Raw genomic sequence first — 25,860 nt, 5'->3', positions numbered from 1 at the left:
CAGATGCACAGGACTGAGCTGCCTGCTCCGGAGCAGTCTGTGTTGGGCTGCTGCGCCTGGAGGGATGCGGTTTGGGGGAGTTGCTGTTCAGCCGCGGGAAATCTCCAAACTTCCTTGAAAGCGAGCAAAATGCACACCTCGGCCTTGCGCGCCTCCCTGGAGAGGGCTCGGGGGGTTTCTTGGCTGTCGGGGGGGCTCCTTGGCTCACTCTGCCCCAGCATGGGGGCTGATGTGGGGCTGGGTGCCGTGGGTCACGGGGTCTGTCCTGCTCTGGGGAGCACTGAACCGAGCCCCTTTGCTGGCTAATCAGTTCTGGGGCTGTGCTGCAGCCTGGCTGCGCTGCGAATCACCCGTGCTGGGATAATTGAGTCGTTTGTATTCGTTAGCAGCTGGGTGACAGAAACTTGGGGCTGGGACGCGATGCGGTGCTCTGGTGCCGGCGGCCGGCTGGAGCCCCGGCACAGCTGGATGAACTCAAGGTTGCTCAAACACAGCAGCAAGAGCTGCGGGTGCTGCGGTGGGCTGCCGGCTCCTCCTTCCCAGCCCCCTCACCCCTGCCTGCGCTCGGATCCTGCGTCCCCCCGCCGTGGGTCGGCTGCACCCCATCCCTGGGCTGTGCCACGGGGCTGCGGGAGGAGCGGGGAAAGAGGGTGGCCTATTTCTGCCACCCAGGCTGGGGATTAGCTCCCAAAGCCCAGGGCCCTGCAGTGCCCTCACGCTCATTAGCCCCATCTGCATTTTAATCCCTCCAAATATGGACTAATTACATCATCTTTCATAAAGCCGAGCTGACAGCACCGCAGCGCTGGGGTGATGTGTGTGAGCAGGGGGTGCCAGGACAGCCCCAGCCAAGGGATGGGGCACCCAGGGCTCCGCGTGCACAGGGTGCGGGTCTGGGTGCTCCGGCACGCGGGGAGGGCACCTGGCAGTTTTGGGGCACCCTGTCCTTGCGCTGGGGGCCAGGACCAGGATGGGCCTCAGCACCCCAGGGGGAGCAGCTGGGGAGGGCGAGGGGCCATGGGGTGCTGGGAGCGAGGGCTGTGCCATGGCAGGGCTCACCAGGAGCGGGAGTGCATGCCCTGGCACGGCCAGCAGTGCTGGGCGCCCTGGGGACCCCACTCAGCCCCGGTGCCTGCCGGTGGGCTCTGCTCCGGTGCCGGCAGCGAGACAGTTAACGGAGCTTGTCGTCTCCCTCTTAGGGCTCCGCTCCCGAACTGCAGCTTGAGTCAGTTGTGTGGAGGTGGCAGCGGCGGCAGCTCCGGCTGGCACACCGGCTCTGGCTGGCACACCGGCTCTGGCTGGCACACCGACCCCAGCCCTCGGCCGGCTGTGTGTGCAGCCCAGGCCGCTGGCACCCAGGTGAGGGGGGCGGCCGGGCAGGGTGGGAGCCGGTGCCCCCTCCACCGGGGGATGCCAAGGGGTGCCCGTGATGCCGGGGAGGGGGACGATGCCCGCCAGAGCCGGGACACCAGAGCCATGTGCCGGGGAGGGCCTGGGCCCTGCATGACTTCACCGGGAAACTTCGGCCAGCTGCGGTGACAGCTCCTGGGCTGGGCTGGGCACACTGGGCACGGGCAGGCGGGCAGGAGGGTTCCTCTGCCCCAGCCCGAGCCAGGGACCCCCCGGGGCTGCGGCTGTGGGGGGGACATGCACCGGGCTGGGGTTGGTGCTGGCAGAAACCCTCGATGACCCAGCACCTGACCCAGCACCGCAGCATCGCCTGGCTGAGTGTCACCAGCCTCCAGGTGGAGGGTGGCCCCTGTCCCCTGCGTCGGGGAAATCCCCCGTCGCCCTGGGGTGCCACCAGCCCTGCTCGGGGCAGCGAGACGTGGCCGACATTGCCAGCATCACCTGGTGACATGGACAGGGACCTGGCGTCCCTGCTGCCCTCGCCAACGCACCCTGCCCGGGCGGGGGGTGAGCTGCCTGCGGGGACGGGAGGGGAGTTTCTGCTCCCCGGCACCGGGAGGGGCACCCCGGGGTGGGGGCCCAGGGCTGCCTGCGTAGCCCCTCGCTCCTGCACAGCCTCCCAGCCCCACTGGGGTGCCCCTTCCCCGCAGGATGCATCCTGCCCCTGGGCTGAGGCAGAGCTGGGCACAGCCCCGTGGGACCCCCTGGCTGGGCTGGGGGGGCTGGTGGGTGGATGGGGGCACAGAGTTGCCCGTGGGGCTGGCTGGCGCTTGGGGGTACACAGGCAGCGTCATGAGGGGTGACCCGGCTCGGGCTCACCCCACCGTGCTTTGGTGCCTTGCAGAGCCCCGTGGAGCCATCTGGACTGGAACCGGCCACCCCGTCTCGGAGGGGTCCCTGTGGTCCCCTCCACCCACCAGAGCATCCCGCCAACACCCGCTGCTACCACGGACCTGCTCGACGCCGCACACCTGGGCTCCATCCCCACGCCTGGCACCGCGGGGCAACGTGCCCCGGGCATGACGGGCGCCTGCCCGGCTCCCTGACAGCAACGAAGGCAGCGGCTGCCCACGCCGCCCCGCTCCCCCCGCATGCCCTTTGCCCACGGGGCCGCCTGCCCCCCACCGCGCCCGGCCACCCATCGCACCACGGGCACCATGGGCGAGGCACCCGAGCTGTCGCCCCAGGCCCCGCTGGCCGTCCTCTCCAAGGTGGAGCTGCGGGTGAGCTGTAAGCACCTCCTGGACCGTGACACGCTCAACAAGTCGGACCCCTGCGTCCTGCTGCTGATGCAATCCCAGGGCCAGTGGATGGAGGTAGGAGGGTGGGGGGCACCGCCGGCACCCACCGCAGCGGGGCAGGGCTGGGACAGGCTGTCGGCGGGGCCGTGGCGGGGCTGGGTGCAGGGTGCTGAGCACAGCGTTTGTGTCTCTGGGATGGGGACAGCAGCAGAGACGGCCCTGGGGTGGCTGCGATGCCCACGGGGCTGGAGACAGGGCAGGAGCCACTGCACGGGGTGCAGGGTGCAGAGCGGGGTGCAGGGTGCAGGAGATGGTGGAGAGCAGGGTGCAGGGTGCAGAGCAGGGTGCAGAGCAGGGTGCAGAGCAAGGTGCAAGGTGCAGGAGATAGTGGAGAGCAGGGTGCAGAGCAGGGTGCAGGAGATAGTGGGGAGTGGGGTGCAGGGTGCAAGGTGCAGAGCAGGGTGCAGAGCAGAGTACAAGGTGCGGGAGATAGTGGGGAGCGGGGTGCAGGGGGCACAGAGCACCAGGCTCATGGGGCAGGGCAGAGCAGGGTGCTGTGGGACGCTCGGGCAGCACGTGGGGGCAGTGTGCACACACACACACACCCCCCCCGGGTGGGAGCGAGTCCCCTGGGACCCCGGGGCTCCGGCAGGACGGGGGGAACGGGGTGCCCACAGTGCGTGGCTGCAGCACGGCCCCACTGCCCCGGGCCAGGGCCAAGGGCCACCTTGGCCACCGCTGGGGTAGATCAGGGCTTGTGGGCTGGGGTAACCCTGCTCAGGGCTGGGGGGCACCTCAGAGGGGGGGCAGCAGCCGTGCACCCCTCACGGCACAGCCCTGTGGGTCCCTGGCGCTGGGGCTGGCGCTGGGGCTGGCACGGCTCCTTCCCATCGCTCCCCCACGGCTTAGCTCTGGGCTGGCGCCGGCAGCTCCGCGCTCTCTAATCACGGCTGCTCAGCCGGCGGATTTAGCGCTAAATCCCCCCGCGTGTAATCGACTCTGCTCGCCGGAGCCGGAGCTGGAGCCAGGGCGGGCGGCGAGGGGCCCCGTGCCAGCTGCGGGCTGCGGCTCCTCCACGCCGCGCTGTGCCGAGCCACGTGTGCCTACCGTGCCATGGTGCGCCGTGCCGTGCTCTGTGTGCCGTGCCGTGCCATGCCGTGCCGTGCAAGGGCCAGAGCCAAGAGGGCCTCTCCCGGGCCACCCTTTGCAGGAATTCTATGAGCCGCCCCCGCCCCCGTCCCCCCAGCCCAGCCGGTGGCTGAATCCGGCTCAGCCGCTGCCCACTGGGTCCGGGAGCCGAAACGGCCCCGGCCGCGCCGGCAGCGGGTGGCACTGGAGGGGCCGAGGTGGCCGGGACCTGGAGCCCCGCGCCGGGTCTGTGGGGCTGGCAGTGCCCACGCAGGAGGCACCGCAGCGGTGTGGGCTTGGCAGATGCTGCCAGACCGGGCCGGCGGTGGGCAGGGGCCGGCGGGCTGGCAGGGTGCCCTGGCCAGGATGCGTCCCGTTGAGTCAACGCTGGCAGGGACGGGGTGCGGAGGAGGCTCCTGGAAGCCACTCGGCACCCGCTGCCAGCGCGGCCGGGAGACGCTGAGCACCCACCCGCCTGCCAGGGCCGCGGTGGCCGGTGGCCCCTGCCCTTGGGCAGCCCGGGCTGGGAACGCAGGGGCTCATCCTGGTCACCAGCCCATTGCTCCTGCCCGAGCGGAGCAAACCGCGGTGCAGAGCCAGAGCGTCCCCTCCGACCGACCAGGGGGTTTGCCCCAAGCCCCCGAGGGAGCGGTGCCCCCAGGAGCGGGGGGGCGGCAGGGCTGGCACCCTCGGGGCACCCCTCCCTGCCCAAGGCAGTGGCGGCGCTGCCTCCAAATGCCGTTCGCCTGGGAAGCGGCACAGGCAGGTAAATGCTTGCGCAGGGCTGGTCCTTCCCGGCAGCTGCCCCGCGTCCCCGTCCCCGTGCCCCTGTGTTCCTGCATCCCCGTGCCTGGCTCCGGGCAAGCTCGGGCATCCCAAGGTCCTGGGCCGCCCCGCTGGCCCTGGATGCGGCCCCGAGCGGGGGTCTGGCCCCGCTGCCCCCCCCCCAAGCCAAGCTCCCGCCGTGCAGGTGGACCGCAGCGAGGTCATCAAGAGCAACCTCAACCCCGTCTTCGCCAAGATCTTCACGGTGGACTACTACTTCGAGGAGGTGCAGAAGCTGCGGTTCGAGGTGTACGACAGCCACGGGCACGCCAGCGTGGGCACGCACGACGACGACTTCCTGGGGGGCATGGAGTGCACCGTGGGGCAGGTGAGCCCGCGCCCCTCGCCCCGGGGACACCCGCCGGCGGCGTCCCCGCCCCAACCCCTCGGCTTTTGCAGATCGTGGCGCAGAAGCGGGTGACGAAGCCGTTGTTCCTCAAGTATGGGAAGTTCGCGGGCAAGTCCACCATCACGGTGAGCGGCCGAACCCCTGCCGGGAGTGGCACCGGGCTGGGGACATGTGGGTGGCACTGAGCAGGGACCCTGGGGTGGCCACCGAGCTGGGGCACGTGGGTGGCACCCAGCTGAGGTGGTGTGGTGGCACCGAGCGGGGCATGTGGGTGGCTCCAGACCGGGGCACGTGGGTGGCACCGGACTGGGGTGCTGGGTTGGCATCGAGCTGGGGCACGTGGGTGGCATTGATCTGGGGCACACGGGGGGTCCCCAGTGGCCCCCCTCCTGTCCCAGCTGTCATCCAGCCGCCCCCCAGGCTCTCGAGGGTGGGGAGGGCTCAGGGTCCCCGCTGATGTCTGCTGCCCACCCTGGGGGGTCCCCACCATGCCGGGGGAGACACGTGGCATCCTGTCCCCTCCCGGGGCACCACCCTGCCCACGCAGGCAGGGAGGGCAGGGGGACAAAGCCGTGCCAGGCACTGAGCACCCCGTGGCCACCTCTCCTCGCAGGTCATCTCGGAGGAGATCTCGGGGAACAACGGCTACGTGGAGCTTGCCTTCCGGGCCAAGAAACTGGACGACAAGGTGAGCTGGGTCGCACAGGCAGGGGAGTCGGGGAGGGCTGCGCAGGCAGGGCAGGCAGGGCAGGCAGGGCAGGCAGATGATGCTCTGCCCCATCCTCCCTCCTCCAGGACCTCTTCAGCAAGTCGGACCCCTTCCTGGAGATCTACCGCATCGACGACGACCGCAGCGAGCAGCTGGTGTACCGCACCGAGGTGAGGCCCCGGCAGCGTCCGTTCCTCACCGGCTCGTGGCCGCCCCGGCGGCTGCCCGGCCGCGCTGAGCCCCTCGCCCCGCAGGTGGTGAAGAACAACCTGAGCCCCATCTGGGAGCCCTTCAAGGTCTCCCTCAACTCGCTCTGCAGCTGCGAGGAGAAGAGGAAGCTGAGGGTGAGGAAGGGTGACGGGGACCCCCATCCCTGCCCCGGGGACACGTGTCCCCTCGCGTCCCTACGGCACCGTGTGGGCGACGTGCCGGGGACCTGGAGCCACCGGGGCTGCGGGGTGTGCCGGGAACGGTGCCGGGACCGTGCCGGGGCTGGGTGCGGTTTGGGGGGCGCAGGGGGACGACCCCCCCCGGCCGGGGCTGAGCCGTGTCCCACTGCAGTGCGTGGTGTGGGACTACGACTCGCGGGGCAAACACGACTTCATCGGGGAGTTCTTCACCACCTTCGAGGAGATGCAGAAGGCGATGGGGGAGAACAAGGTGGGCGCGGGGACACGGGGACAGCCTTGGGGGTCACCCCTCCGTGCCGCCAGCAGATCTCACTCCAGGAGGCACCTCCCGGCTCCTCCTCTGGTTTTTGGGGCTGTTGTCCCCTTGCTGTCCCCTCTTGGGGAAGGCACGGTGGGTCTGGGCTCCTCTGGGGAAATCGGCCCCGGCCGGGCGGGCTGGAACCCGGGGGCTGGCCGGGAGCGGGGGAAGGCGGCTGCACCCCGGGGGCCGTGGGGCCGTGGGGCTGGGGGGCTGCGGGCAGGCAGGGTTATGGGGCTGGGGGGTTGTGGGTCACAGCGCTGCAGAGCCGTGGGGCTGCGGGGTCACGGTGGGGGTGCTGGCGCTGGGGGCCGCAGGCAGCGCGGGTGCTGCGTGCCGCAGGTGCAGTGGGACTGCATGAACCCCAAGTACAAAATCAAGAAGCGCAACTACAAGAACTCGGGGGTCGTGGTGCTGCTGGACCTGAAGGTGAGTGTGCCGAGCCATGCCGAGCCATGCCGAGCCGTGCCCAGCCGTGCCGAGCTGAGCCCAGCTGCCGTGGGGCAGCGTGGGGCAGGACCGGCTGACGTGGGTCCCTCTGGAAGATCCACAGGGTCTACTCCTTCCTGGACTACATCATGGGCGGCTGCCAGATCCACTTCACGGTGAGCAGCGCACCCCCACCCCGAGGCGCCGGTGGACAGGCAGGGCCCACGTGCCCACCCCAGAGCCGGGGGCCGCGGGCAGAGCATCCCGCCTCCCCCGAGCCGCGGCTGTGCCACGGTGCCGGCAAGCGGGGCTGGCAGAGCCGCCCGACCCCAGCGGGGATACGTTGGTGGCCCCGCTCACCGTGGGTGGACCCTGACCGCCACCCCCCCCCCTCACCAGGTGGCCATCGACTTCACGGCGTCCAACGGGGACCCCCGGAACAGCTGCTCCCTGCACTACATCAACCCCTACCAGCCCAACGAGTACCTCAAGGCGCTGGTCGCGGTGGGCGAGATCTGCCAGGACTACGACAGGTCGGTTGGTCCAGCGGGTCCCCCGGGGGCCAGGACGCCCCGGTGACGGCCACCCCGGTGACGGCCACCCCGGCTCCTCACGCCTCTTCCCTTGCAGCGATAAGAAATTCTCGGCTCTGGGCTTTGGTGCAAGGATCCCCCCCAAGTACGAGGTAAGGGGGTGCTCAGGGTGCCGGGGCCCCGTGGGACCCCAGGGATGCGGTTGTGCCTCCAGACACCCTTGGCCGTGGCTCCTGTGGGGTTCGGCAGGTGCCGGGGGCCGTGGCGGGTGGGTGGGCACCGGCTGCCCGCTCCCTTCCCACCCTCCAGGTCTCCCACGATTTTGCCATCAACTTCAACCCTGATAACGATGAGTGCGAGGGTGAGTCCAGCTCTGACGGGGGGGGGAAATGCCGGTCCCGTGGCCCCCCCCCATGCCGGACTTTGATGCTGCCGGGACGTGCCCCCCCCTCACCCCTTGCATCCCCCCCCAGGCATCCAGGGCGTCGTGGAGTCCTACCAGAGCTGCCTGCCCAAAATCCAGCTCTATGGCCCCACCAACGTGGCCCCCATCATCTCCAAGGTGGCTCGCGTGGCGGCCGACGAGGAGCGGACCAAGGAGGCTTCGGTAGGGCCCCCCCGGCCGCTGGCTCTGGGCTGGGCTGAGACCCAGGACGCTCGTGCCACTTGTGGCTGCTCCCACGTCAGCTGAGCCCTTGCCTGCGCCCCCCCCATCATGGGGCTGGCAGTGGGGCCGGGCAGCCCCCCCAGAGCATCCCTCCCCCCCCCAGCAATACTTCATCCTGCTGATCCTGACGGACGGGGTGGTGACGGACATGGCGGACACGCGGGAGGCCATCGTCCGCGCCTCCTACCTGCCCATGTCCATCATCATCGTCGGGGTGGGCAACGCCGACTTCACCGACATGCAGATCCTGGACGGGGACGATGGCATCCTGCGCTCCCCCAAGGGCGAGCCCGTCCTCCGCGACATCGTCCAGTTCGTCCCCTTCCGGGAGTTCAAGAACGTGAGTGGGGCATCGGTGGTCCTCTGTCCCCCCCCCCCGTCCCCCCCCGTCCCCGCGGCAGGACGGAGCATCGCGGCATGGCATGCCGGTGCCCCTACGGGTGCTGCTCCGCGCACCGGGGCGGGCGGGTGCCCTGGTGCCCCCCCCGGCTCACCCCTGTCCCCCGGGGTCCCCCGGTGTCCCCCGTCCCGCAGGCGTCGCCGACGGCCCTGGCGAAGTGCGTGCTGGCGGAGGTGCCCAAGCAGGTGGTGGAGTACTACAGCTACAAGGCCTTCCCGCCGCGCTGCCCCCAGCCCCACACCCCCGACTCCAACCTCAGCTCGCCCCAGTGAGGACCCCCCTGCTCCCCCCGGCATGGCACGGGGACACACGGGGTCCCCACCGGGCCCCGGCCCCACCGCGGACCCCTCCTCGCCGGGCAGGGGGACACCGGGACCTGGCACCACGGCCCCACTGGTACCTGGCTGGGGACACGGGACGGTCCCGGTGCCCCGGTGCAGGACCCCCCCTGTGCTGCCCGGGGGGGCCGGGGGTCCCCAGCGGGCGTTGTCCGGTCCTGGTGGTCCGTGCCCCACAGCCCATCCCTGCTCCGTCCCTGCTGTCCCCTCGGTCCCTGCTTGTCTGTCGCTGTGACATCGTTTGGAGGCTGCATGACAACACACCCCCCCCCTCCCCCCAATAAAGCAACCAGCCCTGTGCCCGTGCCGCGTGCTCTCTGGGTGCCAACACCAAACCTCCCTGCCAGGTGCTCCCCGGGGTGCGGGCAGAGGGACAGGCAGCTCCCGGGGTGCTGCCCGTCCCCGCTCATCCCTCCCCGTGCCACCGCGCTGCCCTGCCCCGGCCGGCGGCAAGGGGGGAGCCAGCAAGAGCCGAATGTGGCCCCCGGCCCCCGGCTGCTCACACGGCCGCTCCGGCTGCCCCTGTATTTCGGAGAGACTGGTGGCCGGCAGCGTGCAGGGTTGCGCCGGCGCTTTGGAGCTGCGGTGCTTTGGAGCAGACGCCGCTTTCAAGTCGCGCCGGCGCGGCCGCCTGCCCCGCTGTGCCGCTGCCGGGGCCCTGGAACCCAGGCCATGGGAGAGGGAGTGGAGGCAGCGCCGGCACCTTCCTCCTGCCCCTGCCAGCACACTGCCTCTGCCACGTGCCGCGTGCCGTGTGCCGCGTGCCACGTGGCACGTGCCATGTGCTGTGTGCTGTGTGCCGTGTGCCGTGTGCCATGTGCCACGTGCCGTGTGCCGTGTGCCATGTGCCGTGTGCCATGTGCCGCGTGCCGTGTGCCATGTGCCATGTGCCGCGTGCCGTGTGCCATGTGCCGTGTGCCGTGCCATGCACTGGGGGTTGCGTGCCGTGCATTGAGTGCCACATGCTGTGCCATGTGCCATACGGCTGCACGCCGTACGCTGTGTGCCGTGTACTCTGCCATGTCCTGTGTACTGCATGCCACGCATCGTGTGCCACATGCCGTCTGCCGTGTGCTGTATGCTGCACGCCACGCACTGTGCCGTGTGCCGTGTACTGTGCGCCATGTGTCACGTGCCACATTCCGTGTGCCTTGCGCTCTGTGCCGTGTGCCGTGTGTACCGCATGCCGTGTGCTGTGTGCCGCCTGCTGCGTGCTTCATGGTATGTGCTCCGTGTCGTGCCATCTGCCACGCCATGTGCCATGTACGCTGTGCTGCGTGTCACACGCCATGCGCCATGTACGTGTTCCGTGTGCTGTGTGCCATGTGCTGCATTCCACGTGCCATGTTCTGGGTCATGGGCTGTGTGCTGCCTGCCATGTGCCGTGTGCCGTGTGCCGTGTGCCGTGTGCCGTGTGCCGTGCACGGGCACTGTGCCACACCGCTGCCACGTGCAACACACCAAGCGCTGTGCGCCGTTCGCGGTGCCGAAAGCCGGGTGTGTTCGCTGTGTGCCCACCGCCTCCTGCCACGTGCCGTGTGACACTGCGCGGTGCGCCACGTGTCCTTCGCCCCGTGCCACGTGCTGTGCGTTGCCGTCTTGGTGCCGGCAGATGCTCCTCGGGAGGTGACGTCCACCGGGGCGGGGGGTGACCCAAAGCCACCACGGGAACTGAAACTGGGGTCCGGGGCAGCTGTCACAGGGCAGGGGCCACCCAAGAGCCTGCCACCCACGCCCGTGCCACCAAGCCGGGCTCCGGGGCCGGTGCCGTCATCCTGGATGCCGGCACAGGGGTGCCACCCTGCCCCATCCGGGCAGCCGTGCCGGCTGGGAGCCGTCACCCATCCACCAGCACGGCCACGCCGACCCACCGTGCCTCTCCGGCGCTGCCCGCACTCCCGCACGCAGGCAGAGCGCGCTGCCCGCGCCGCCCCGATCAACCCGCGTATTTATAGCTCCTGATTCATCTCCTATAAAGCAGGATAATAGACGTCGCCATAGAAACCTGGCGCTTGACGAGCCTGCGGTGGCAGCCGGCCCTGGGCGCGGGCAGGGGTCTGCCCTGGCACCCCGATCCGTGGGGCCGGCCGGGTGCCCGCCGGCGGGTGCAGAGGGACCCCAGGGTGTCGGGGTGCCCAGCGTCACCGAGCCGGGTGGCGCCGAGCGGCAGCGTAGCTGGGCTGGGGGGTGGCGGCAGGGCAGGCAGGGTGCTGGGACCACCGGGACGTGGTGCCGGCGTCCCCAGGGAGGGTCTGGCCGCCTGCCCCCAGCTCCGCTGAGCCCTGGCGAGGGTCCTGCTCCTGCCGGGGCCGCTGACCCCGCTGGTGTCGGTTAATTAAGCCAGGGGTTAATTATTGATGGTGCCTGCGCCTCCCAAGTGGCTTCATACGGCAACTCCTTGGGGCACGGCAGGACAGTGGCTGGGGGGGCTCAGGGTGCTGCCTGCTGGGGGCACCCCAGGGTGCTGGGGGGGTGGGATGGTGGGCACAAGCCCCTGGGTGCGAACACCTCAGGTGGGGAGATGGGGGGGGGGCATCCAGCCAGGCTGGTCAGGGCACTGTGGCCCCCCAAGGCATCAGGAGGGGTGCACTGGGGCAGGGTGGGGGGCATCGGGGTGCAGGGGGCATTAGGGGGGTGCACTGGGGCAGGGTGGGGGGCATCGGGGTGCAGGGGGCATTGGGGGGTGCAGAGGGACAAGGTGGGCATTGGGAGGGGGGTGCAGAGGATGCACTGGGGAAGGCAGGGGGACCCCAGGTTTGGGGGGGGGGGGGTCCCTGGGAGGACATCTGGGGCCTGGCAACCCCGGGTGCTGCTGAAGGAGCCGGCTCTGTGCCACGGGCTCCACCGGCAAACACCGGCACCGTGCAGCCGTGCTGTGACCCCACCGCAGGGCCTGGCAGCCCGCCCCGGCCCCCTGCGCCAGCTGCCCGGCCATCGCTCCCCACCGCAGATAAGGGCCCCGGAGATGGGTCCCCACCCTGATAACGCCGGGTGCTTCCTGCCGCCCGCGCCACCGGCACGCCATTTCCCACCCCACGCCCATGGGAACGCGCTGCCCGGCTGGCAATGGCAATAAATATTTATTTCCACAGGGTGGGCTGGGCGGAAGGGGGGGGTCACGGCCACGCACCCCTGCCGCAGGGGAAGGAAGGCCACGGGGATGGCCGCAATGTGCGGCCGGTAAAGTTCCCCGGCCCCGGGGGGGTGTCATGCAGCTGCTGGCCCCCCCCTCCAGCCCCGGCCCCCCCAGGGCGATGCACGGGGGTGTATAAGTTACGGGGGGGTGCTGGGGGCTCCGCACACAGGGTGCCCCCCCCCCCTGCAGTGGGGTTTGGCGGGGGTGGGGGGGCCGGTCGCGTTGTGCAGCAGCAGGGCCGAGCGCCGCTGGCCCCCCCCCCCCAGCCCGGCCGGCCCCTCAGGCCATGGGCCAGCACAGCGGCAGCTCCACGTCGCCCATCTCCTCCTGGTAGAGGCGGTTGAAGAGGGCATTTTGCAGGGGGGAGAAGTGGTCGCGCCAGTCCCCCACCACGCCTGCGGGACGGAGGGCATGGGGCGGCAGGGGGGCTGCAGCCGGGGCCGGTGCCCCCCCCAACTCCGCGTCGCCCCCCCCCACCCTGATCCCCCTCACCTTTCCTCATGAAGCATCCCTGGCTGTGGTCCATGATCTCGGAGGGGATGAGGGAGTAGTTGGCCATGGCGTTGTCCCGCATGGCGACGAAGCTGCAGTGCTGCTCCAGGGCTCCCAGTGTCTCCGGACCGAGCGGGCAGCCCAGGAAGGCACCGAGCCGCTGCGCCGTGCCGCGCAGGTCCTGCGGCACACGGGATGGTCAGCCCCAGGCAGCCGGCGGGGACGGGGACGGGGACACGTGGGGGCTCACCTGGTGCAGCTCCTCGTAGGTGACGTAGAATATGTCCAGGAGCTGCCGCTGACCCAGCCAGCCCTTGACGTGGTCGAACCAGGAGCCGTAGTGCACTGGGGAGAGGTGGGGGGGTGATGGGGGGCCCCGTGGCCAAGTCCCGGGACCCTGGGGACGCCCCAGCCCTTACCCGTGCCCTCAAGGAACCGTGTGAGGAAGGTGTCGAAGGAGCCGGGGTCGGGCAGGAACTTGGCCAGGCGGTGGAAGTGATAGAAGGAGACGGCGACGTCCTTGGGGTTCCTGGCCACGTAGATCACCTGGGCGGGGGACGGCGTCAGCCCCGCGGCCGGGGGGGGAAATCCGCTCCGCCTCGCTCAGAAAGCCCCCGGCAATCACCCCGGCTGCGGGAAGCCCCATCGATACGGGATGCCCCTGCAGGGCCCCCCCCCCAGACCGCCCCGGCCCCCTCACCTTGGCCTTGCTCTGCTGCAGGGCAGGGGCCAGGATGCGGGCGGGGAGGTGGGTGGTGATGAGCCGGCGGGCGGCCGTGTCCTGCAGCGCATCCCTGAAGTAGATCTGCTCCAGCCAGGGCGCCCGCTCCCAGTTGGGGATGGTCTTGGCTGGCAGGACGTCCCCGCGGCTGAACAGCAGCGTCAGGATCTCCTGCATCCACGTGGTGCCTGGGGAGGCGGCGCTCAGGGCAGCACCAGCCCCACATGGGGCATGGCACGGCACGGCATGGCACAGAATGGCACAGAATGGCACATCGGGGCAGGGCATGGCATGGCATGGCACAGAATGGCACTAAACGGCATGGCATGGCATGGCACGGAACGGCACAGCTCCCCATTGCACACCATGGCATTGCTCAGCACAGAACAGTACAGCAGGGCAGAGCGTGACATGGCACGGCATGGCACAGCATGGCATGGAACGGCACACCATGGCACGGCTCAGCACAGTACCCCATGGCCCAGAATGGCACATCAGCGCAGAGCATGGCGTGGCACGGCATGGCATGGCACTGCATGGCACAGCATGTCACAGCACGCATGGAACCGCGTGGCGTGGCTCGCTGTGGCTCACCACGGCCCATCATGGCATGCTATGGCACGGCAGGGCAGAGCATGGCATGGCACGGCACGGCACAGCGCTGCATGGCATGGCTAGCACAGCATGCCGTAGTATCCCATGGCACGGCAGGACATGGCACGGCATGGCGCGGCACGGCACGGCGTGGTGCAGCATGGCATGCCATCGTATGGCACCGATCGGCACAGTGCAGCATTGAATGGCTCGGCTCGGCACAGCACGGCTCGGCTCGGCACAACACAATGTGGCACGGGGCAGCAGCTGGGCTGGCACTGCTGCCTGGGATCCCCGCAGCCCTCACCAGTCACACCAGTCTGGCGTTGGGGATGGGACGGGGCTGGGGCAGGGGAGGGTGCGGGGGCGGCTGCCCCCCCCCCCCCCCGCAGGGCAGGGGTGCTGGCGGGGGTGGGAGCCGGTGGCCGGGGCCGAGGGTCCCCGGTGCTGTGCTGGGGGGGGAGCTGCCCCCGAGCCCGGCCACCTCCCAGCCACGCAGGCAGCTCCCGCTCCGCACAGCAGAGCCTGCCCGTGCCCACCCCAGCCAGCCAGCCCCCCCCCGGGGGTCCCCAGCCCTGCCCCACCGCCCCCCCCCCCGGTCCCTTCCCTGTCCCCCATCCCTGCCAGGCCCCGTCTCGCCCCCCCCAGCCCCCCGCCCCGCCGGCCCTCACCCGATTTGGGGTAGGTGGCGATGACCACGTCGGTGGGGCGGAAGGGGAAGGTGGCGGCGAAGCCGAGCGACTCCTGGGTGTGGAGGTGGCCGGGCAGGGAGATGCCGGCGAAGGTCTCGGTCACCTCCATCCGCTCCATGGCCCGGCCGCTGCGGGGGACGTGTCGGCAACCGGCCTTAAATAGCTGCAAAAGAGGAAGCCGACCGGGCGGGAGGCCGGGCCTCCCCAACACATTCCTGCCGGGGGACCGGGGATCCGGCCACGCTGGGGCCACGGCCGGGGGGCACCCCGCTCGCTCGGCGGTGCGACGGGTGCCGGGGAGCAGCCAGCAGTGATCCCGGGGGTGCCAGCCCCGCGCCGCGCCCCATGGCCACGGCTCTCTGTGGCTGGCACCACACCAAAGGCAAGCATTCCCGGCATGGCACACCCTGGAACCAGGAGCGTCTCCGTATGGCTCTGTGCCATTCCCGACAGCCCCGCAGTGCCTCTTGCCACACCCGACGTCGCAGCCCCCCCACCGGCCCCGCGGCCGCCACTGGCCCCTGCACAGAGGCCACCCGGGGTGCCCCCGCCACAGGCGCTGGGCTGCAGAACCGACGCGTGCCTCAGTTTCCCCCATCTGTATCCCCACGCCAGGGCCGTGCCGCCCCGGCTGCTGCCCCCCAGCCCCTCCACGGCGGGATGGCCTCGCCACAAGCCACAGGCTGTGCCAGCGCTTGGCCGCTCCCCAGAGCCCAGCGGCGTGTCGGGGGGTGGCTCTGGGGTGGTCAGAGCTCATCCCAGCCCCGCTGCTGGCACGCAAGCAGGAAAACATATTTCACATCTGTCGCAGGCAGAAGCTGCCGAGCGTCCCGGGGCCGGGGTGAGCGAAGGACAGGGGTGCCGAGCCCTGCCCGTTGGCGGTGGGGGTGTTGGCCGGGGGTGCCAGCGGGTGCCGGTGCTGGGCCAAGGGTGCCAGCGGGTGCCGGCGCTGGGGAGGCCGAGACGGGGATGGGACCGGCATTTTCCCAGCAAAAAAAAAAAATCTGGGCTGCATTAGAGGGGCCGGGAGCGTCACCGCAGCTACGCAGAGAGGCCCCGGCACAGCCCTGCCACCGGGCTGGGGGAGGCTGCCGCTGCGCCGCCCCGGTGCCCACTGTGCCCGGGTGCTGCTAGGGCTGGGGCGCAGAGCACGCAGGGTGGGGTTACGACTGCATCTCCTGGTTATTTATTTATGGTGGGAGGGGACGGACCGTGAGCTGGGGCAGCCGTCCCGGTGCGTGCGCTCAGCAGGCTCCCGGCAGCGGTGGCAGGTCGCCCCGGCTCATCCCCCAGCAGCACCAAGCGGGCGAAGATGCCGGGCGGCAGGGTGCTGGTGCTGGCACTGGCGCTGCGCCTGCTGCTGCCCTGCGCCGGGCAGAATTACCAGGAGGAGGCCAAGCGCATCATGACGACCACGCCGGTCATCGACGGGTGAGCAAAGGTTGCCCAGCTCCATGGTGCGCCTGGCCACCCCGGTGGGGCTGCGGCTCTTGGCACCCTGAGAAAAACCCCAGCCAGAAAATCCCATCAGGGACGGCCCTGCCGGGGGATCCCCGTGCCGGGCACCCTGGGGCTGCGGGGGGACAGCTGTCCCAGGGGATCCCCGTGCCGGGCACCCCGGGGCCGTGCAGCCGAGGGGATCCCCAGGCGGTGCAGCCCAGCCGGGAGCAGGCAGGGTGCTGGGAAGCCGAGGGCCAGGCTGCACCGGGGGAAGTCCCCGCTCGGGGCAAATGGGTCCCACGGGGTCATCCCTGGGGTCATAATGAGACCCCCCCCCAGGACGCTCCGGTCCTTCACAGGGTCCCCTGTGGCCCCACGGGCACCGGCCCTGTGCCGTGACAGCCCGGTGCGGGGCAGCCCCTGGCAGCAGGCGTGGGGCAGGGAGACCCGGAGGATGTGGGGACTGTGACGCAGGAGCGGAGAAGTGGGAGCCGACCGGTGCGCCCGGCCCCCAGCACTTCCCCAGCGATACTGCTGGGTGCAGGGTGCCACATGGCGGTGACGTCCCCATGGTGGTGACATCCCCATGGCGGTGACGGTGACGTGCCGGTAGGAGGGATGCCGGGCTGGGTCCCCTGGGTGCGAGGGCTGAGTGGGGATGGTGGGTGGAGGGGTGCACGGAGGGGTCCCCAGCCTCCCCCCCGGCTCCCCGCAGCCAGCAAAGGGGGTCCCACATGGGGCTGTCCCCGGGGGCGTGACCTGTCCACAGCTGCTGGCCGGAGACACTTGGGTGGCTCCTCCCTGAGGGCACAGATGGGTGGGCAGCTGGACCGGTGGGTGGGTGGGTGGATGGATGGATGGGTGGATGAGTGCATGGATGGATGGAAGGATGGAAGGATGGATGGATGGGTGGAAGGATGGATGGGTGGGTGGATGAATGGACAGATGGATGGGTGAATGGATGGTCAGTCAGATGGATGGATGGTCAGATGGATGGAAGGGTGAATGGATGGATGGGTGGATGGGTGGAAGGATGGCCAGATGAGTGGGGAATGGGTGGGCAGAGAGACAGGCAGATGGGCAGCCAGGGGCTGGCTGGACAGAGGGGCAAGCAGCCAGCACGCCCCTCACTCCTGCTCTCTCCCTGCCCAGGCACAACGACCTGCCCTGGCAGCTCCTCAAGAGGTTCAACAACCAGCTGGGGCTGCCCGAGGCCAACCTCACGCTGCTGAACGGCACCCACACCAACATCCCCAAACTGCGCAGCGGGCACGTGGGCGGGCAGGTGGGACGGCGAGGCGGGCGGGGGCGTCGGGGTGGGCACCGGGGTGGGCAGGGGGCATCAGGGGCAGCGGGCACGGGGCCGGGCTCCCGGCGCTCACAGAGTGCCGTCGTGGGCAGTTCTGGTCGGCGTACGTGCCCTGCGACACGCAGAACAAGGACGCGGTGAAGCGCACGCTGGAGCAGATCGACGTGGTGCACCGCATGTGCGAGCTCTACCCCGAGACCTTCGCCTGCGTCGTCGACAGCGCCGGTGAGCGGGCGCGGGGCCGGGACATGGGTGCCCTGGGGGACGCGGGTGCCCCGGTGCCCACCCCGGCTGATGCCCCCCGCCCTCCCGCAGGCATCGAGCAGGCTTTCCAGAGCAAGAAGGTGGCCAGCCTCATCGGGGTGGAGGGCGGCCACTCCATCGACAGCAGCCTGGGCGTCCTGCGCACCTTCTACCACCTGGGCGTCCGCTACATGACCCTCACCCACAGCTGCAACACCCCCTGGTAGCAGCCCCCGGGGGGGGGGGCGGGGGGGAACGGGGACAGGAGTGACAGGGCCACTGGGGGGGGGTGATGGGACAGAGTGTGCGGCCAAGCAGGGGGCACACGGCCGGGGGTCCGCCCTGATGCTCTCCCCGCTCCGCAGGGCTGACAACTGGCTGGTGGACACCAGGGACGAGCCGCCCCTGCACCATGGCCTCTCGCCCTTCGGGAAGGTGAGCGGGGACAGGGTCGGTGGCGGCGCCTGGGGGCAATGGCCGGGGCAGGGGGGGACTTGATACCAAGCAGCGGGTGCCCTGGGTGCAGGGTGTTCCCCCCCGCCCATGCAGGGCTGTGATGGCCCCTCGCACACCCCTTGCCCGCCCCGTCCCCATCCCCGTCCCCGTCCCCACAGACGGTGCTGGAGGAGATGAACCGCCTGGGCATGATCGTGGACCTGGCCCACGTCTCGGTGGAGACCATGAAGGTCGCGATGAACCTCTCCAAAGCCCCCGTCATCTTCAGCCACTCGTCCGCCTACGGCCTCTGCCCGCACCGCCGCAACGTGCCCGATGACGTGCTGGAGATGGTGGTGAGCGCTGCGCCGCAGCCGCAGGCAGGGAGGGGAGCCGGCCGGGGGGGCCACAGGGCTCAGGGCTGCCTCTCCCCCAGGCCTCCACGGGCAGCCTGGTGATGGTCAACTTCTACAATGACTACGTGACATGCGAGGACACGGCCACGCTGGCCGATGTTGCAAGTGAGGCGGGCGCCTGGGCGGGCAAGGGTGGGTGGCAGTGGGGTGTGCGTCCCCCTCTGCTCACCCCGGCCCCTCCGCGCCCGCAGACCACATGGACTACGTGAAGAAGGTGGCCGGTGCCCAGTCCGTCGGCTTCGGCGGGGACTACGACGGGGTCACGAGGTAAAGCGGGTGATGGGACCGGGACGGGCTGCGCTGGTGGGACAGGACAGCGCGTCCCTGGCCGTGGGAACTTGCCATGGGGGGTTCTCCCCCGTGCCCTGTGTGGGCGACTGGGGGGTGTCGGAGGTGGGTGCCGCCAGGCCTGGCTGTCCCCGGCACGGCTGCGAGCTGCGGGGTGGCGCAGGGTGCCCACCGGCCTGGAGGACGTCTCCATGTACCCCATGCTGGTGGCCGAGCTGCTGGCGAGGAACTGGACGGAGGCAGAGGTGAAGGCGGCCCTGGCCGAAAACCTGCTCCGCGTCTTCAAGAAGGTGGAGGAGGTGAGTGGGGCGCAGGGATGCGCAGGGCACAGGGACAGCAAAGACCAGTGGGACAGCAGACGTATGCGGGATGTATGGGGACAGGGGTGGCACTGGGGCACGCGGGGCAGGGGATGAATGGGGGCACGGGGACGTGCAAGGTGATGGGGGGGGGGGGGGGGCCGCGTGGGGCACGGGGACTGCTCTCCACTGCGGGAGCCCACCCTGTCCCCCACCGCAGGTGAAGATGACCATGCAAGGCACGGCTGCCCGCGAGACGCCCATCGCCTTCGAGGAGCTGGAGGGGACGTGCAGGACCCGCTACGGGTACTCCAACGGTGCCGGCACGGCACGGCTCCTGCCGGCAGCCCTGGCGCTGGCCCTGCTCCACTCCCTGCTCTCCTAGCGCCCAGCCCCAGTTCCCAGCGCACCCCAGCACCGTGCCCGGCAGGACGCCAGCAGCTGGTCCCGTAGCTGCCGGGCTGGGCCCTTCCCACCCACGTGCCGGCCCTGCCAGCAAAATAAAGCCGTGCTTCAAGCACCGCCGGCACCGTGCGTCTGTGCCAGGACCCTGTGGGGACTGCCAGCCCCAGCCCCGGCACATCACCGACCACGCCGACACCTTGCTGGCCACCCCGGCCGGGCAGAGGCGTAGGGGGCCGGTGGGCACCCAGCCTGGGGCATCGGGAAGCCGTCGCCGCACCGGGAGTGACACATCGCTGCAACACACGGGCAGGGTGGCTGTAGGGCTGCCTCCACAGTATGCTTACATTAATCATTAGCTAATTAATTGGCTACTCAATTATCTTCTTAGCAATTTCCTCTCACATTTGGGAACAGCCTGTCTTCAGAGCGGAGGCGGCTTTGGGCACCGGGAAAACAGGCAGGAGAAGGAGAGCCATCTTCCTGTGGCATTCGCAAATTGGCTGAGGCACAGAGCCCCATCTGCCACCGGCGCGGGGAAGGGACGGGCGCGGGGACGGGATGTGCCCGGTCCCCGCCAGGACGGTGACCACCGCGCACTGCAGCCACCGTCCTCCGTGGTGAAGCTGCTGCCGGTGGGTGCCGATGGCAGGACCAGGGTGGAAAGAACTGGGGCTTCCTCTGTGGGTCTCCCCGCCGTGGAGCCCGGCCTCGTCCCAGGCACCAGGGAACGGTGGGAGAAGGGCGCGGGGAGCCGGGCAGCCTGAAAACCACGCCGGGGGAAAGGAGCTCAACTTCAGCCGGCTGCCCCGGCCTCCCCAAGCTGGTGTCGGCTGCACCGGGGCCACAGCAGCTCCCGCTCACTCCGGTTCCCCCCCCTGGCTTGGCTGCACCAAGGGAACCGGACCCTCGGGGCAAGGCACGGGGACTCGCAGGGCGTCTGCCCCTCCGGCACCCTCGGAGGCGGTGACCCCAGCAGTGGTGACCCCGGCAGCTCCCCGGCCCTTCCTCCTCCTCACCTCAGCCCCACGGCCCGCAGGCAGGGGACAGGGCACGGCCATCCCGCTGTGCCACAGGCGGAGGGGACCACAGCCCCCTCTTCGCGTCCGAACCCCCAGACCCAGCCCGATGGACGTTCAGGGATTGTTTATTTAAAATAGCAGAAGGTAATCAACAGGGGGGTGGAGAAGAAAAAGGCAAATGAGATAAGCTTAAAAACAAAACCAAAACACCCCACAAATGAAACCACGGAGAAACATCACACAGAGAAGGAGCATTTCCAGGGGCCGCAGGGCACATCCCGGCCCCACGGGTGCTAAGCCTCCTCCTCCTCGGTCACCACCCCGCGCCCCCACCACAGGCGCCGGGGAAGAAGGCTCTGTCGGTCACTGGCCACACGCTACCAAGGCCACCGAACTCATAAGAAATAATCAAAACGGTGAGAAATGTTTGTGTTGCAAGTGCTGGGGAGACGGCCCCTGGCCCGCAGCCAGTCCTGCCCCACGCTGGGAGCGGCCCCACGCTTCCCCCCACGCTTCCCCTCCCTCCTCTCGCACAGCCCACAGCAGCAGCCGCGCACGTCTTAACATTCCCTTTCAAACCGACGAACGGGAGCTGCCCGCTGCAGCGGGACCAGCCGCTCACCCCTGGCTGCACGCACGGCCCTCGTTTACAGCCTGCGGCGAGGAGGTTCCAAACGGTTTAAAAGTTCTTCCTCGTGAGAGCCAGAGGAAACTACATTTCCTTCCCGGCGAGGTTCCCATCAATCCAGCACCTCGGTGGTGCCTCAGGGTCACAGAGAAGGGGGAACAGGAAACTTCAGCCCCAGGGCGTCGTGGTTTTACCCCAGCTCAGAGGCTCTGAGTGACAAGCAGCCAGGTTTCCCCACGAGCAGCCAGAGGAGGGGGGACACGGGGAGCAGCCCCCGCTCGCCCAGCCTGCTACCACGCTCTGCGGGCAGCAGCACGGAGCAGACGCAGCGCGGTGGGGACGGCAGAGAGGAAACGGCGGCAGATATCCAGGGAACAAGCCACAGCCGGGGAAAGCAGAGACGCTCTGGGGACGGTTCACACCCATCCGGCCGGGGGACGAGGCTGCGGCCACCACAGCTGCCAGCCCAGGGGTGGAAGCTGCTGCCATCCGCTCCCAGCTGGCGACACGGGGCCGGGACCGGTTCCGCACGGGAGGTCAGGGCCTGGATAACCATTTCCAGCCCACAGCGGGTGGGGAGGGGGAGGTGTGGATGCACACACAGGGAGGACGAGCCTTTCAAAGGTCACTTTGTGGTACAGAGCTCCAGGGAGGTTTGGCAGGACAAGGAGCTGAGGATCGGCAAGGTGAAGCCTGCAGCACCCAGCTACAGCTACGAGCCGGGGCTCGGCAAGGTCACTGCGAGGGACGAGGTGCCGCAGCATGACCTCCCCTCCCTGCAAGGCACTAACCTTCCCAGAAACACCGCAGCTGGGAAAACAACCCTTCCCAAACCACTGCCAGAGGAAGGCAGCCCTGTGGGAATCTCCCTGCTCCTTGTAAACAGCTCCTTGCTGCGAGGAAAACACAGCCCACGACTTGGAGACCCGGTCTAAAACAGATAACGAAAGCGTGCTATGCACGGAGGAGAGTCAGGCGAGCAGCACCCCGGAAGACACCGCGGCCCGCCTCCAGAAGGATTCGTTTAGTGTTAAAATCAGGAGCGGGACGTCGCGTCGTGAAGCCAGCATCAACCCTCAAATGAAAAACACCCTGAAATCAGAACCAGCAAAGCGCTCCTCAAGCCCAGAAAGGGGCCGCCTCTGCTCAGAAACCCCCCGCCAGGATCGCTGCCTGCTCTGGGAAAAGGCGTCACCGTCACACCCCAAAAGAAGAGTCTGAACGCAGGCAGGGCTGGGGACGTGCTGCTGGAGGAGGGGACGGCCGACTCCGCCTGGCCGGTGGGTCAGAGCAAGGACGTAGCAGAGGTGGGGAAGGAGTCCCGGGCCCCTCCACCCCACACGTCGTACCACCCGTGCGGGGCAGCAGTCCGCAGGGGCGACAGGAGACCTTAGTTCCGCAAGGCAGCCAACCTGGAAGGGAGAGAACGAGAGGGATCTGCCGTGAGAGCGGCAGGAAACGGCCGCAGCTCAGCAGGAGCCATCAGCCAGCGCACGCAGGGAAGGTCCCTGCCCAGAAATCCTCCCTCCTGCGGCAGAGGTGTGAGAAACCCTGCCCTGGAGCACGCGGCCACGGTTGCCCAGGGAGCGTCTGCCATCGCAGCAGGGGAGGTCCTGCACAGAAGGGCTTCCTGCCTCCAATTCTGGGTGCCCCCACCCACCCACCGCAGCCCCCCGGCCCCTCTGCCGGGGCTGTCCCCAGCTCCCAGCACAGCGCGCCGCAGCCCGGGCACCGTCCCCAGCTGGACCCCAGTGACGGCTGCGGGGGGAGGGACCGGGAAGAGGAAGCTCAGCGGCTTCTCCTGGGGCAGTTCCCGGCAGACAGCCTGTTCCTGGAGCTGTTTGAAGGTCAGCGCCAAGCATTCCCGGAGCAGCAGCAGCTGCGTGAGGGAGAGCACGGAGCAGGGGGAGACCATCCTGCACCTCACTGACGAGAACTCGCTGCCACGTGCCAAAAGCCACCCCCTTCCCCACGCCCGAAGCAGCCCCGCAGCCCTGAACGGGAACCGCGCCTGCCTGCGCAGGGTGCCACGGGGACTGCCAGGCTCCGGCTTGCCCGAGCACGAGAGATCGGTCACGCCTGCCGTGCTGTGCTGACTCCCCTCATATTGCTGCAGGATGCCTGGGAAGGATTCGAACTGCCTCGACGCAGAGCGAAGGACCCGGGAGAGAACAAACCTCCGCGACAGCTGGTCTTCCTGGGTGCGCACCGAGCTCTCCCCCACTGCCGAAGCCCCCTCGGGGAGCTGGTTGAGCTGGTCCATGATCTCCAGACCGTTCTCCTCCGCGATCTGGACGATGAGGCTGTCCACCTGCTCCTGCGGCGTGGTCAGCGTGGTAGCGGAGCTCATGGAGTCTTCCATGACCTGCGACAGCGACAGCCTGTCACCCTGCCCCACAGGCAAAGCGCAGCCCGACTTCTTCCCTCAAAGAACCGGCTGCAGATCCTGCGTTGCCACTGGCCCCCCTCAGGCAGCACAGACGCGTCTTCCCCAACGTTTCTCATATCCCCCAAACGCAGAGAACAGAACTGTGTGAACAGCTCAGGGGGTTTCCCGCACCGGAAGCCGGAGTCCCCAAGGGAAACAGAGCGCTGCTGCGGAAGCCCCAGTTACAGCCGGGACCCGGCTCGCTCCCCCAACGAGACAAGCCCACCCCTCCCAAAGCCAACAGCTCCGGGCTCTCCCAGACCCCTCAGAGGCCACTGGCACTTACCGACGTATGAACATCCAAATTCTGAACCTGCTGCTCAAATTTATCCATCACGGCAGACACCTTCTGCAGGTCCATGGAGCTCAGAGCCTTGTCCAAGGCCTTGGTCACCTGGGCCATGTTTTTCGTCACCTGCAAGAGGAGATTGCTTCACGGGTGCTCCCCAAACGCAAGGTGCGTCACTGCTGAGACTAAAACCCAGGTCAACAAGAGAGAAGCCAGCGTTTCTGATGCTCCCAGCAGCGCTACGAGGCAGGACAGGCGCTGCCAGACACTGCAGCCAGCTCTCTGTGGGTTTCTCCGGCCACACGCAGCCCCTGAAGACCTCGGGCAGCGCTCCTGGCAGTCCGGGTCCCAGCCCTCCACCCTCACACCACGGGGCGAGAGGCACCAGGCACGAGCCTCTCCCTCTGGCAGCCGTGGGTTCAGGATTTAATCCGAGCCCCCAGCGAAGCAGCTGTGCTGCGGGGCCGTCCCAGACAGACTTTTCACAGCCTGCACCAAAGCAAGGGGCTCCGAGGTAACTCTGAAGCCTGGTGGGATGCTTTCCGGGGACAGGGAAGCCCGAGGAGGCTCGAGGCAGCGAGAGGGGAAGAGGCAAGGTTCGCTCTCTGTGGGGCACAGACCCGCCTCAAAGCCCCACGCCCGGGCGGAGGCTCTTACCCCCTTCATCGTCACTGCCGTCTGGACCTTGGAGGCCACCGCGTCCACCCGGGAAGACATGCGGAGCCAGTTAAGCCCCTCGTTCTTCTTGCGGATGGCATTCTCCGCATAGACGCGGGCGCACTCCACGTTCTTCTGCTGAAGGGCCTGGAGAGGCAAAGGGCAGCGCTTGCACAGAGAACCCACCGCAGGTTTACACACAAGCATGCTCCACTTCTGCCCAGCAGGTTTCCAGCAGGAAACAGCTTTCCCGTGACCCCCAAAACACCGAGCATGCCCTTGAACGGGAAATAAATCCCTTCCAGCGTTGCAGGAATGCACCACATGCATCCGGCTGATTCGGGAGCTGAGGGTGGGACTCAAAACACTCGGAGACTGAGCTGGCACACGCAGCGAGGGCTGGCGACGGGACCCTGCCCCTTTCCCCAGTCCCTTCACGGGACACGGCAGGATCTCCAGCCACCCGGCACAGCACCGAGGGCTGGCAGCACCGGCCCGGCAGCTCTGCACGCAGGGTGAGCTCCCACCCACCTTTTTAACTTTGGCTTGCTCGGCCTTGGAATCTTTCTCAGCTTTTTTGGCAAGCTTCTCCAGCTGCTTTGCTGTGAACTGCGGAGAAAGCAACAAGTCAGTGCCAGGATACGGCGGCGCAGCACCGGGGACGTGGGATGAGCGGAGCCCTCGACCCTCTGGCCACGGTTTGGGGAGATGGACACAGCCCTCCCCCCCCCGCCCCCGCCGAGGACCGGAGGCTCCCTGAGCACCCGGCAAACCGAGAAATCCATTTTCCCCTCGTTCGGCGGGGAACGGCAGCCCCGGAGGACAAACCCGACTAAAGGGCTCCCTCTTCCCGCAGCCGCCGGCATCGGCGGGACTCCCGCGGCCCCCCCACGCCTGCTGGAAGGCGGATCTCTACAGGCCAGGGCCTTCCTTCTGTAACGGGGCCGCAGCAGGAAGAAGCCCCGACGAGGCGTGAGTCAGCGGGCGGAACGGTCCCGGGGCCTCTCCCGGAGAGGTGGACGCCATCACCGGACCCTCCGGGACGGACCGCGGCGATACGTGACGGAAAGGAGGCGGAGGGCCCGCCGCAGCCCTCACCTTCAGCTGGAAAAGCGTGTCTGGAAAGGAAGGAGAGCACAGCCTCAGGGACGGCGCACCGGGGACCGGCGATCGGGACCGGAGGCCGGGGCCGGCCTCCGGTCCCGATCGCCGGTCCCAGCGTGCCCCAGCCCCGCCCAGCAGGACAAGCCCCACCTCCACACGTTCCCAGCCCCAACCCCGGCCCCATCGCGGCGGAACCCGGTTTACCGTACCCCCACCCTTACCGTCCATCCTGCCCCGCCGCCGCTTCCGGGTTCTACTGCCGCCACTTCCGGGGTGCGCGCGGAGATTCTCGCGAGAACGCCGCCTGCCCGGGCGGCGAGGTCACGTGGTGGGGACGGGAGGCGGGGTCAAACACCCGAGGGGGCGGGATCAGACGCTGGGGGCGGGGTCACATCAAGAGCCAGGGTCACACGGGGCGGGGCCACACAGGGGGCGGGGCCATATGGGGCGGGGCCATACAGGGGCAAGGCTGCTATAGGGCCCCGCCTCTTCAGCCCCAAACCGTGCTTAGCAACCGTTGCCGGGGGG

General features: G+C 69.1%; 4 protein-coding genes across 5 annotated transcripts; 2 read left to right on the top strand and 2 right to left on the bottom strand.

Moving 5' to 3' along the window:
* Positions 1–103: 103 nt before the first annotated feature.
* Positions 104–9,038, top strand: CPNE7 (copine 7). Its single transcript, XM_054840113.1, has 16 exons — positions 104–1,359; positions 2,255–2,726; positions 4,750–4,932; positions 5,004–5,078; positions 5,567–5,641; positions 5,749–5,832; positions 5,917–6,006; positions 6,224–6,322; positions 6,713–6,799; positions 6,916–6,975; positions 7,199–7,332; positions 7,430–7,484; positions 7,642–7,693; positions 7,806–7,939; positions 8,103–8,339; positions 8,534–9,038. Exons 2-16 carry the CDS (start codon positions 2,502–2,504, stop codon positions 8,669–8,671), a joined length of 1,728 nt encoding a protein of 575 aa, XP_054696088.1. The 5' UTR covers positions 104–1,359; positions 2,255–2,501; the 3' UTR covers positions 8,672–9,038.
* Positions 9,039–11,802: 2,764 nt separating this feature from the next.
* Positions 11,803–14,814, bottom strand: LOC129212246 (sulfotransferase 2B1-like). 2 transcript variants are annotated; one of them, XM_054840569.1, is made up of 6 exons: positions 14,352–14,814; positions 13,066–13,274; positions 12,785–12,911; positions 12,616–12,710; positions 12,366–12,546; positions 11,803–12,200 (listed from the first exon to the last, which is right to left on the bottom strand). In XM_054840569.1, the coding sequence occupies exons 1-6, from the start codon at positions 14,488–14,490 to the stop codon at positions 11,854–11,856; spliced, it is 1,098 nt and encodes a 365-aa protein (XP_054696544.1). In that variant the 5' UTR covers positions 14,491–14,814; the 3' UTR covers positions 11,803–11,853. The 2 variants fall into 2 exon arrangements, with proteins under 2 accessions (XP_054696544.1, XP_054696545.1); XM_054840570.1 differs by having other exon boundaries at positions 11,803–12,268; positions 14,352–14,735.
* Positions 14,815–15,096: 282 nt separating this feature from the next.
* On the top strand, positions 15,097–19,322 carry DPEP1 (dipeptidase 1). The gene is made up of 11 exons (XM_054840850.1): positions 15,097–15,213; positions 15,635–15,803; positions 16,965–17,097; positions 17,214–17,346; positions 17,437–17,587; positions 17,730–17,799; positions 17,979–18,155; positions 18,236–18,320; positions 18,407–18,482; positions 18,667–18,802; positions 19,023–19,322. Exons 2-11 carry the CDS (start codon positions 15,685–15,687, stop codon positions 19,185–19,187), a joined length of 1,245 nt encoding a protein of 414 aa, XP_054696825.1. The 5' UTR covers positions 15,097–15,213; positions 15,635–15,684; the 3' UTR covers positions 19,188–19,322.
* Positions 19,323–20,335: 1,013 nt separating this feature from the next.
* On the bottom strand, positions 20,336–25,653 carry CHMP1A (charged multivesicular body protein 1A). Its single transcript, XM_054840851.1, has 7 exons — positions 25,554–25,653; positions 25,327–25,346; positions 24,760–24,837; positions 24,229–24,375; positions 23,569–23,697; positions 23,032–23,219; positions 20,336–22,266 (listed from the first exon to the last, which is right to left on the bottom strand). The coding sequence occupies exons 1-7, from the start codon at positions 25,558–25,560 to the stop codon at positions 22,245–22,247; spliced, it is 591 nt and encodes a 196-aa protein (XP_054696826.1). The 5' UTR covers positions 25,561–25,653; the 3' UTR covers positions 20,336–22,244.
* Between the last annotated feature and the right edge of the window lie 207 nt (positions 25,654–25,860).

This window comes from Grus americana, chromosome 13 (assembly GCF_028858705.1).
Source record: "Grus americana isolate bGruAme1 chromosome 13, bGruAme1.mat, whole genome shotgun sequence".
Taxonomy (NCBI): Eukaryota; Metazoa; Chordata; class Aves; order Gruiformes; family Gruidae; genus Grus; species Grus americana.
The sequence above is the reverse complement of the archived record's forward strand: the minus strand, read 5'-3'. Positions and strand labels throughout refer to the sequence as shown.

Bases quoted from the DNA above. Each gene is read 5' to 3' on its own strand.
- CPNE7 (XM_054840113.1), top strand. From the start codon at position 2,502: ATGCCCTTTGCCCACGGGGCCGCCTGCCCCCCACCGCGCCCGGCCACC. The intron at 5,642-5,748 runs GTGAGCTGGGTC...TCCCTCCTCCAG, and splicing joins CCAAGAAACTGGACGACAAG to GACCTCTTCAGCAAGTCGGA. The intron at 5,833-5,916 runs GTGAGGCCCCGG...CTCGCCCCGCAG, and splicing joins AGCTGGTGTACCGCACCGAG to GTGGTGAAGAACAACCTGAG.
- LOC129212246 (XM_054840569.1), bottom strand. From the start codon at position 14,490: ATGGAGCGGATGGAGGTGACCGAGACCTTCGCCGGCATCTCCCTGCCC. The intron at 12,912-13,065 runs GTGAGGGGGCCG...TCCCCCGCCCAG, and splicing joins TGCAGCAGAGCAAGGCCAAG to GTGATCTACGTGGCCAGGAA. The intron at 12,547-12,615 runs GTGAGCCCCCAC...CGTGTGCCGCAG, and splicing joins CCTACGAGGAGCTGCACCAG to GACCTGCGCGGCACGGCGCA.
- DPEP1 (XM_054840850.1), top strand. From the start codon at position 15,685: ATGCCGGGCGGCAGGGTGCTGGTGCTGGCACTGGCGCTGCGCCTGCTG. The intron at 17,347-17,436 runs GTGAGCGGGCGC...GCCCTCCCGCAG, and splicing joins CTGCGTCGTCGACAGCGCCG to GCATCGAGCAGGCTTTCCAG. The intron at 18,483-18,666 runs GTAAAGCGGGTG...GGGGTGGCGCAG, and splicing joins GACTACGACGGGGTCACGAG to GGTGCCCACCGGCCTGGAGG.
- CHMP1A (XM_054840851.1), bottom strand. The intron at 24,376-24,759 runs GTGGGTGGGAGC...TTGCCTCTCCAG, and splicing joins AGCAAGCCAAAGTTAAAAAG to GCCCTTCAGCAGAAGAACGT. The intron at 23,220-23,568 runs GTAAGTGCCAGT...TCGCTGTCGCAG, and splicing joins ATTTGGATGTTCATACGTCG to GTCATGGAAGACTCCATGAG.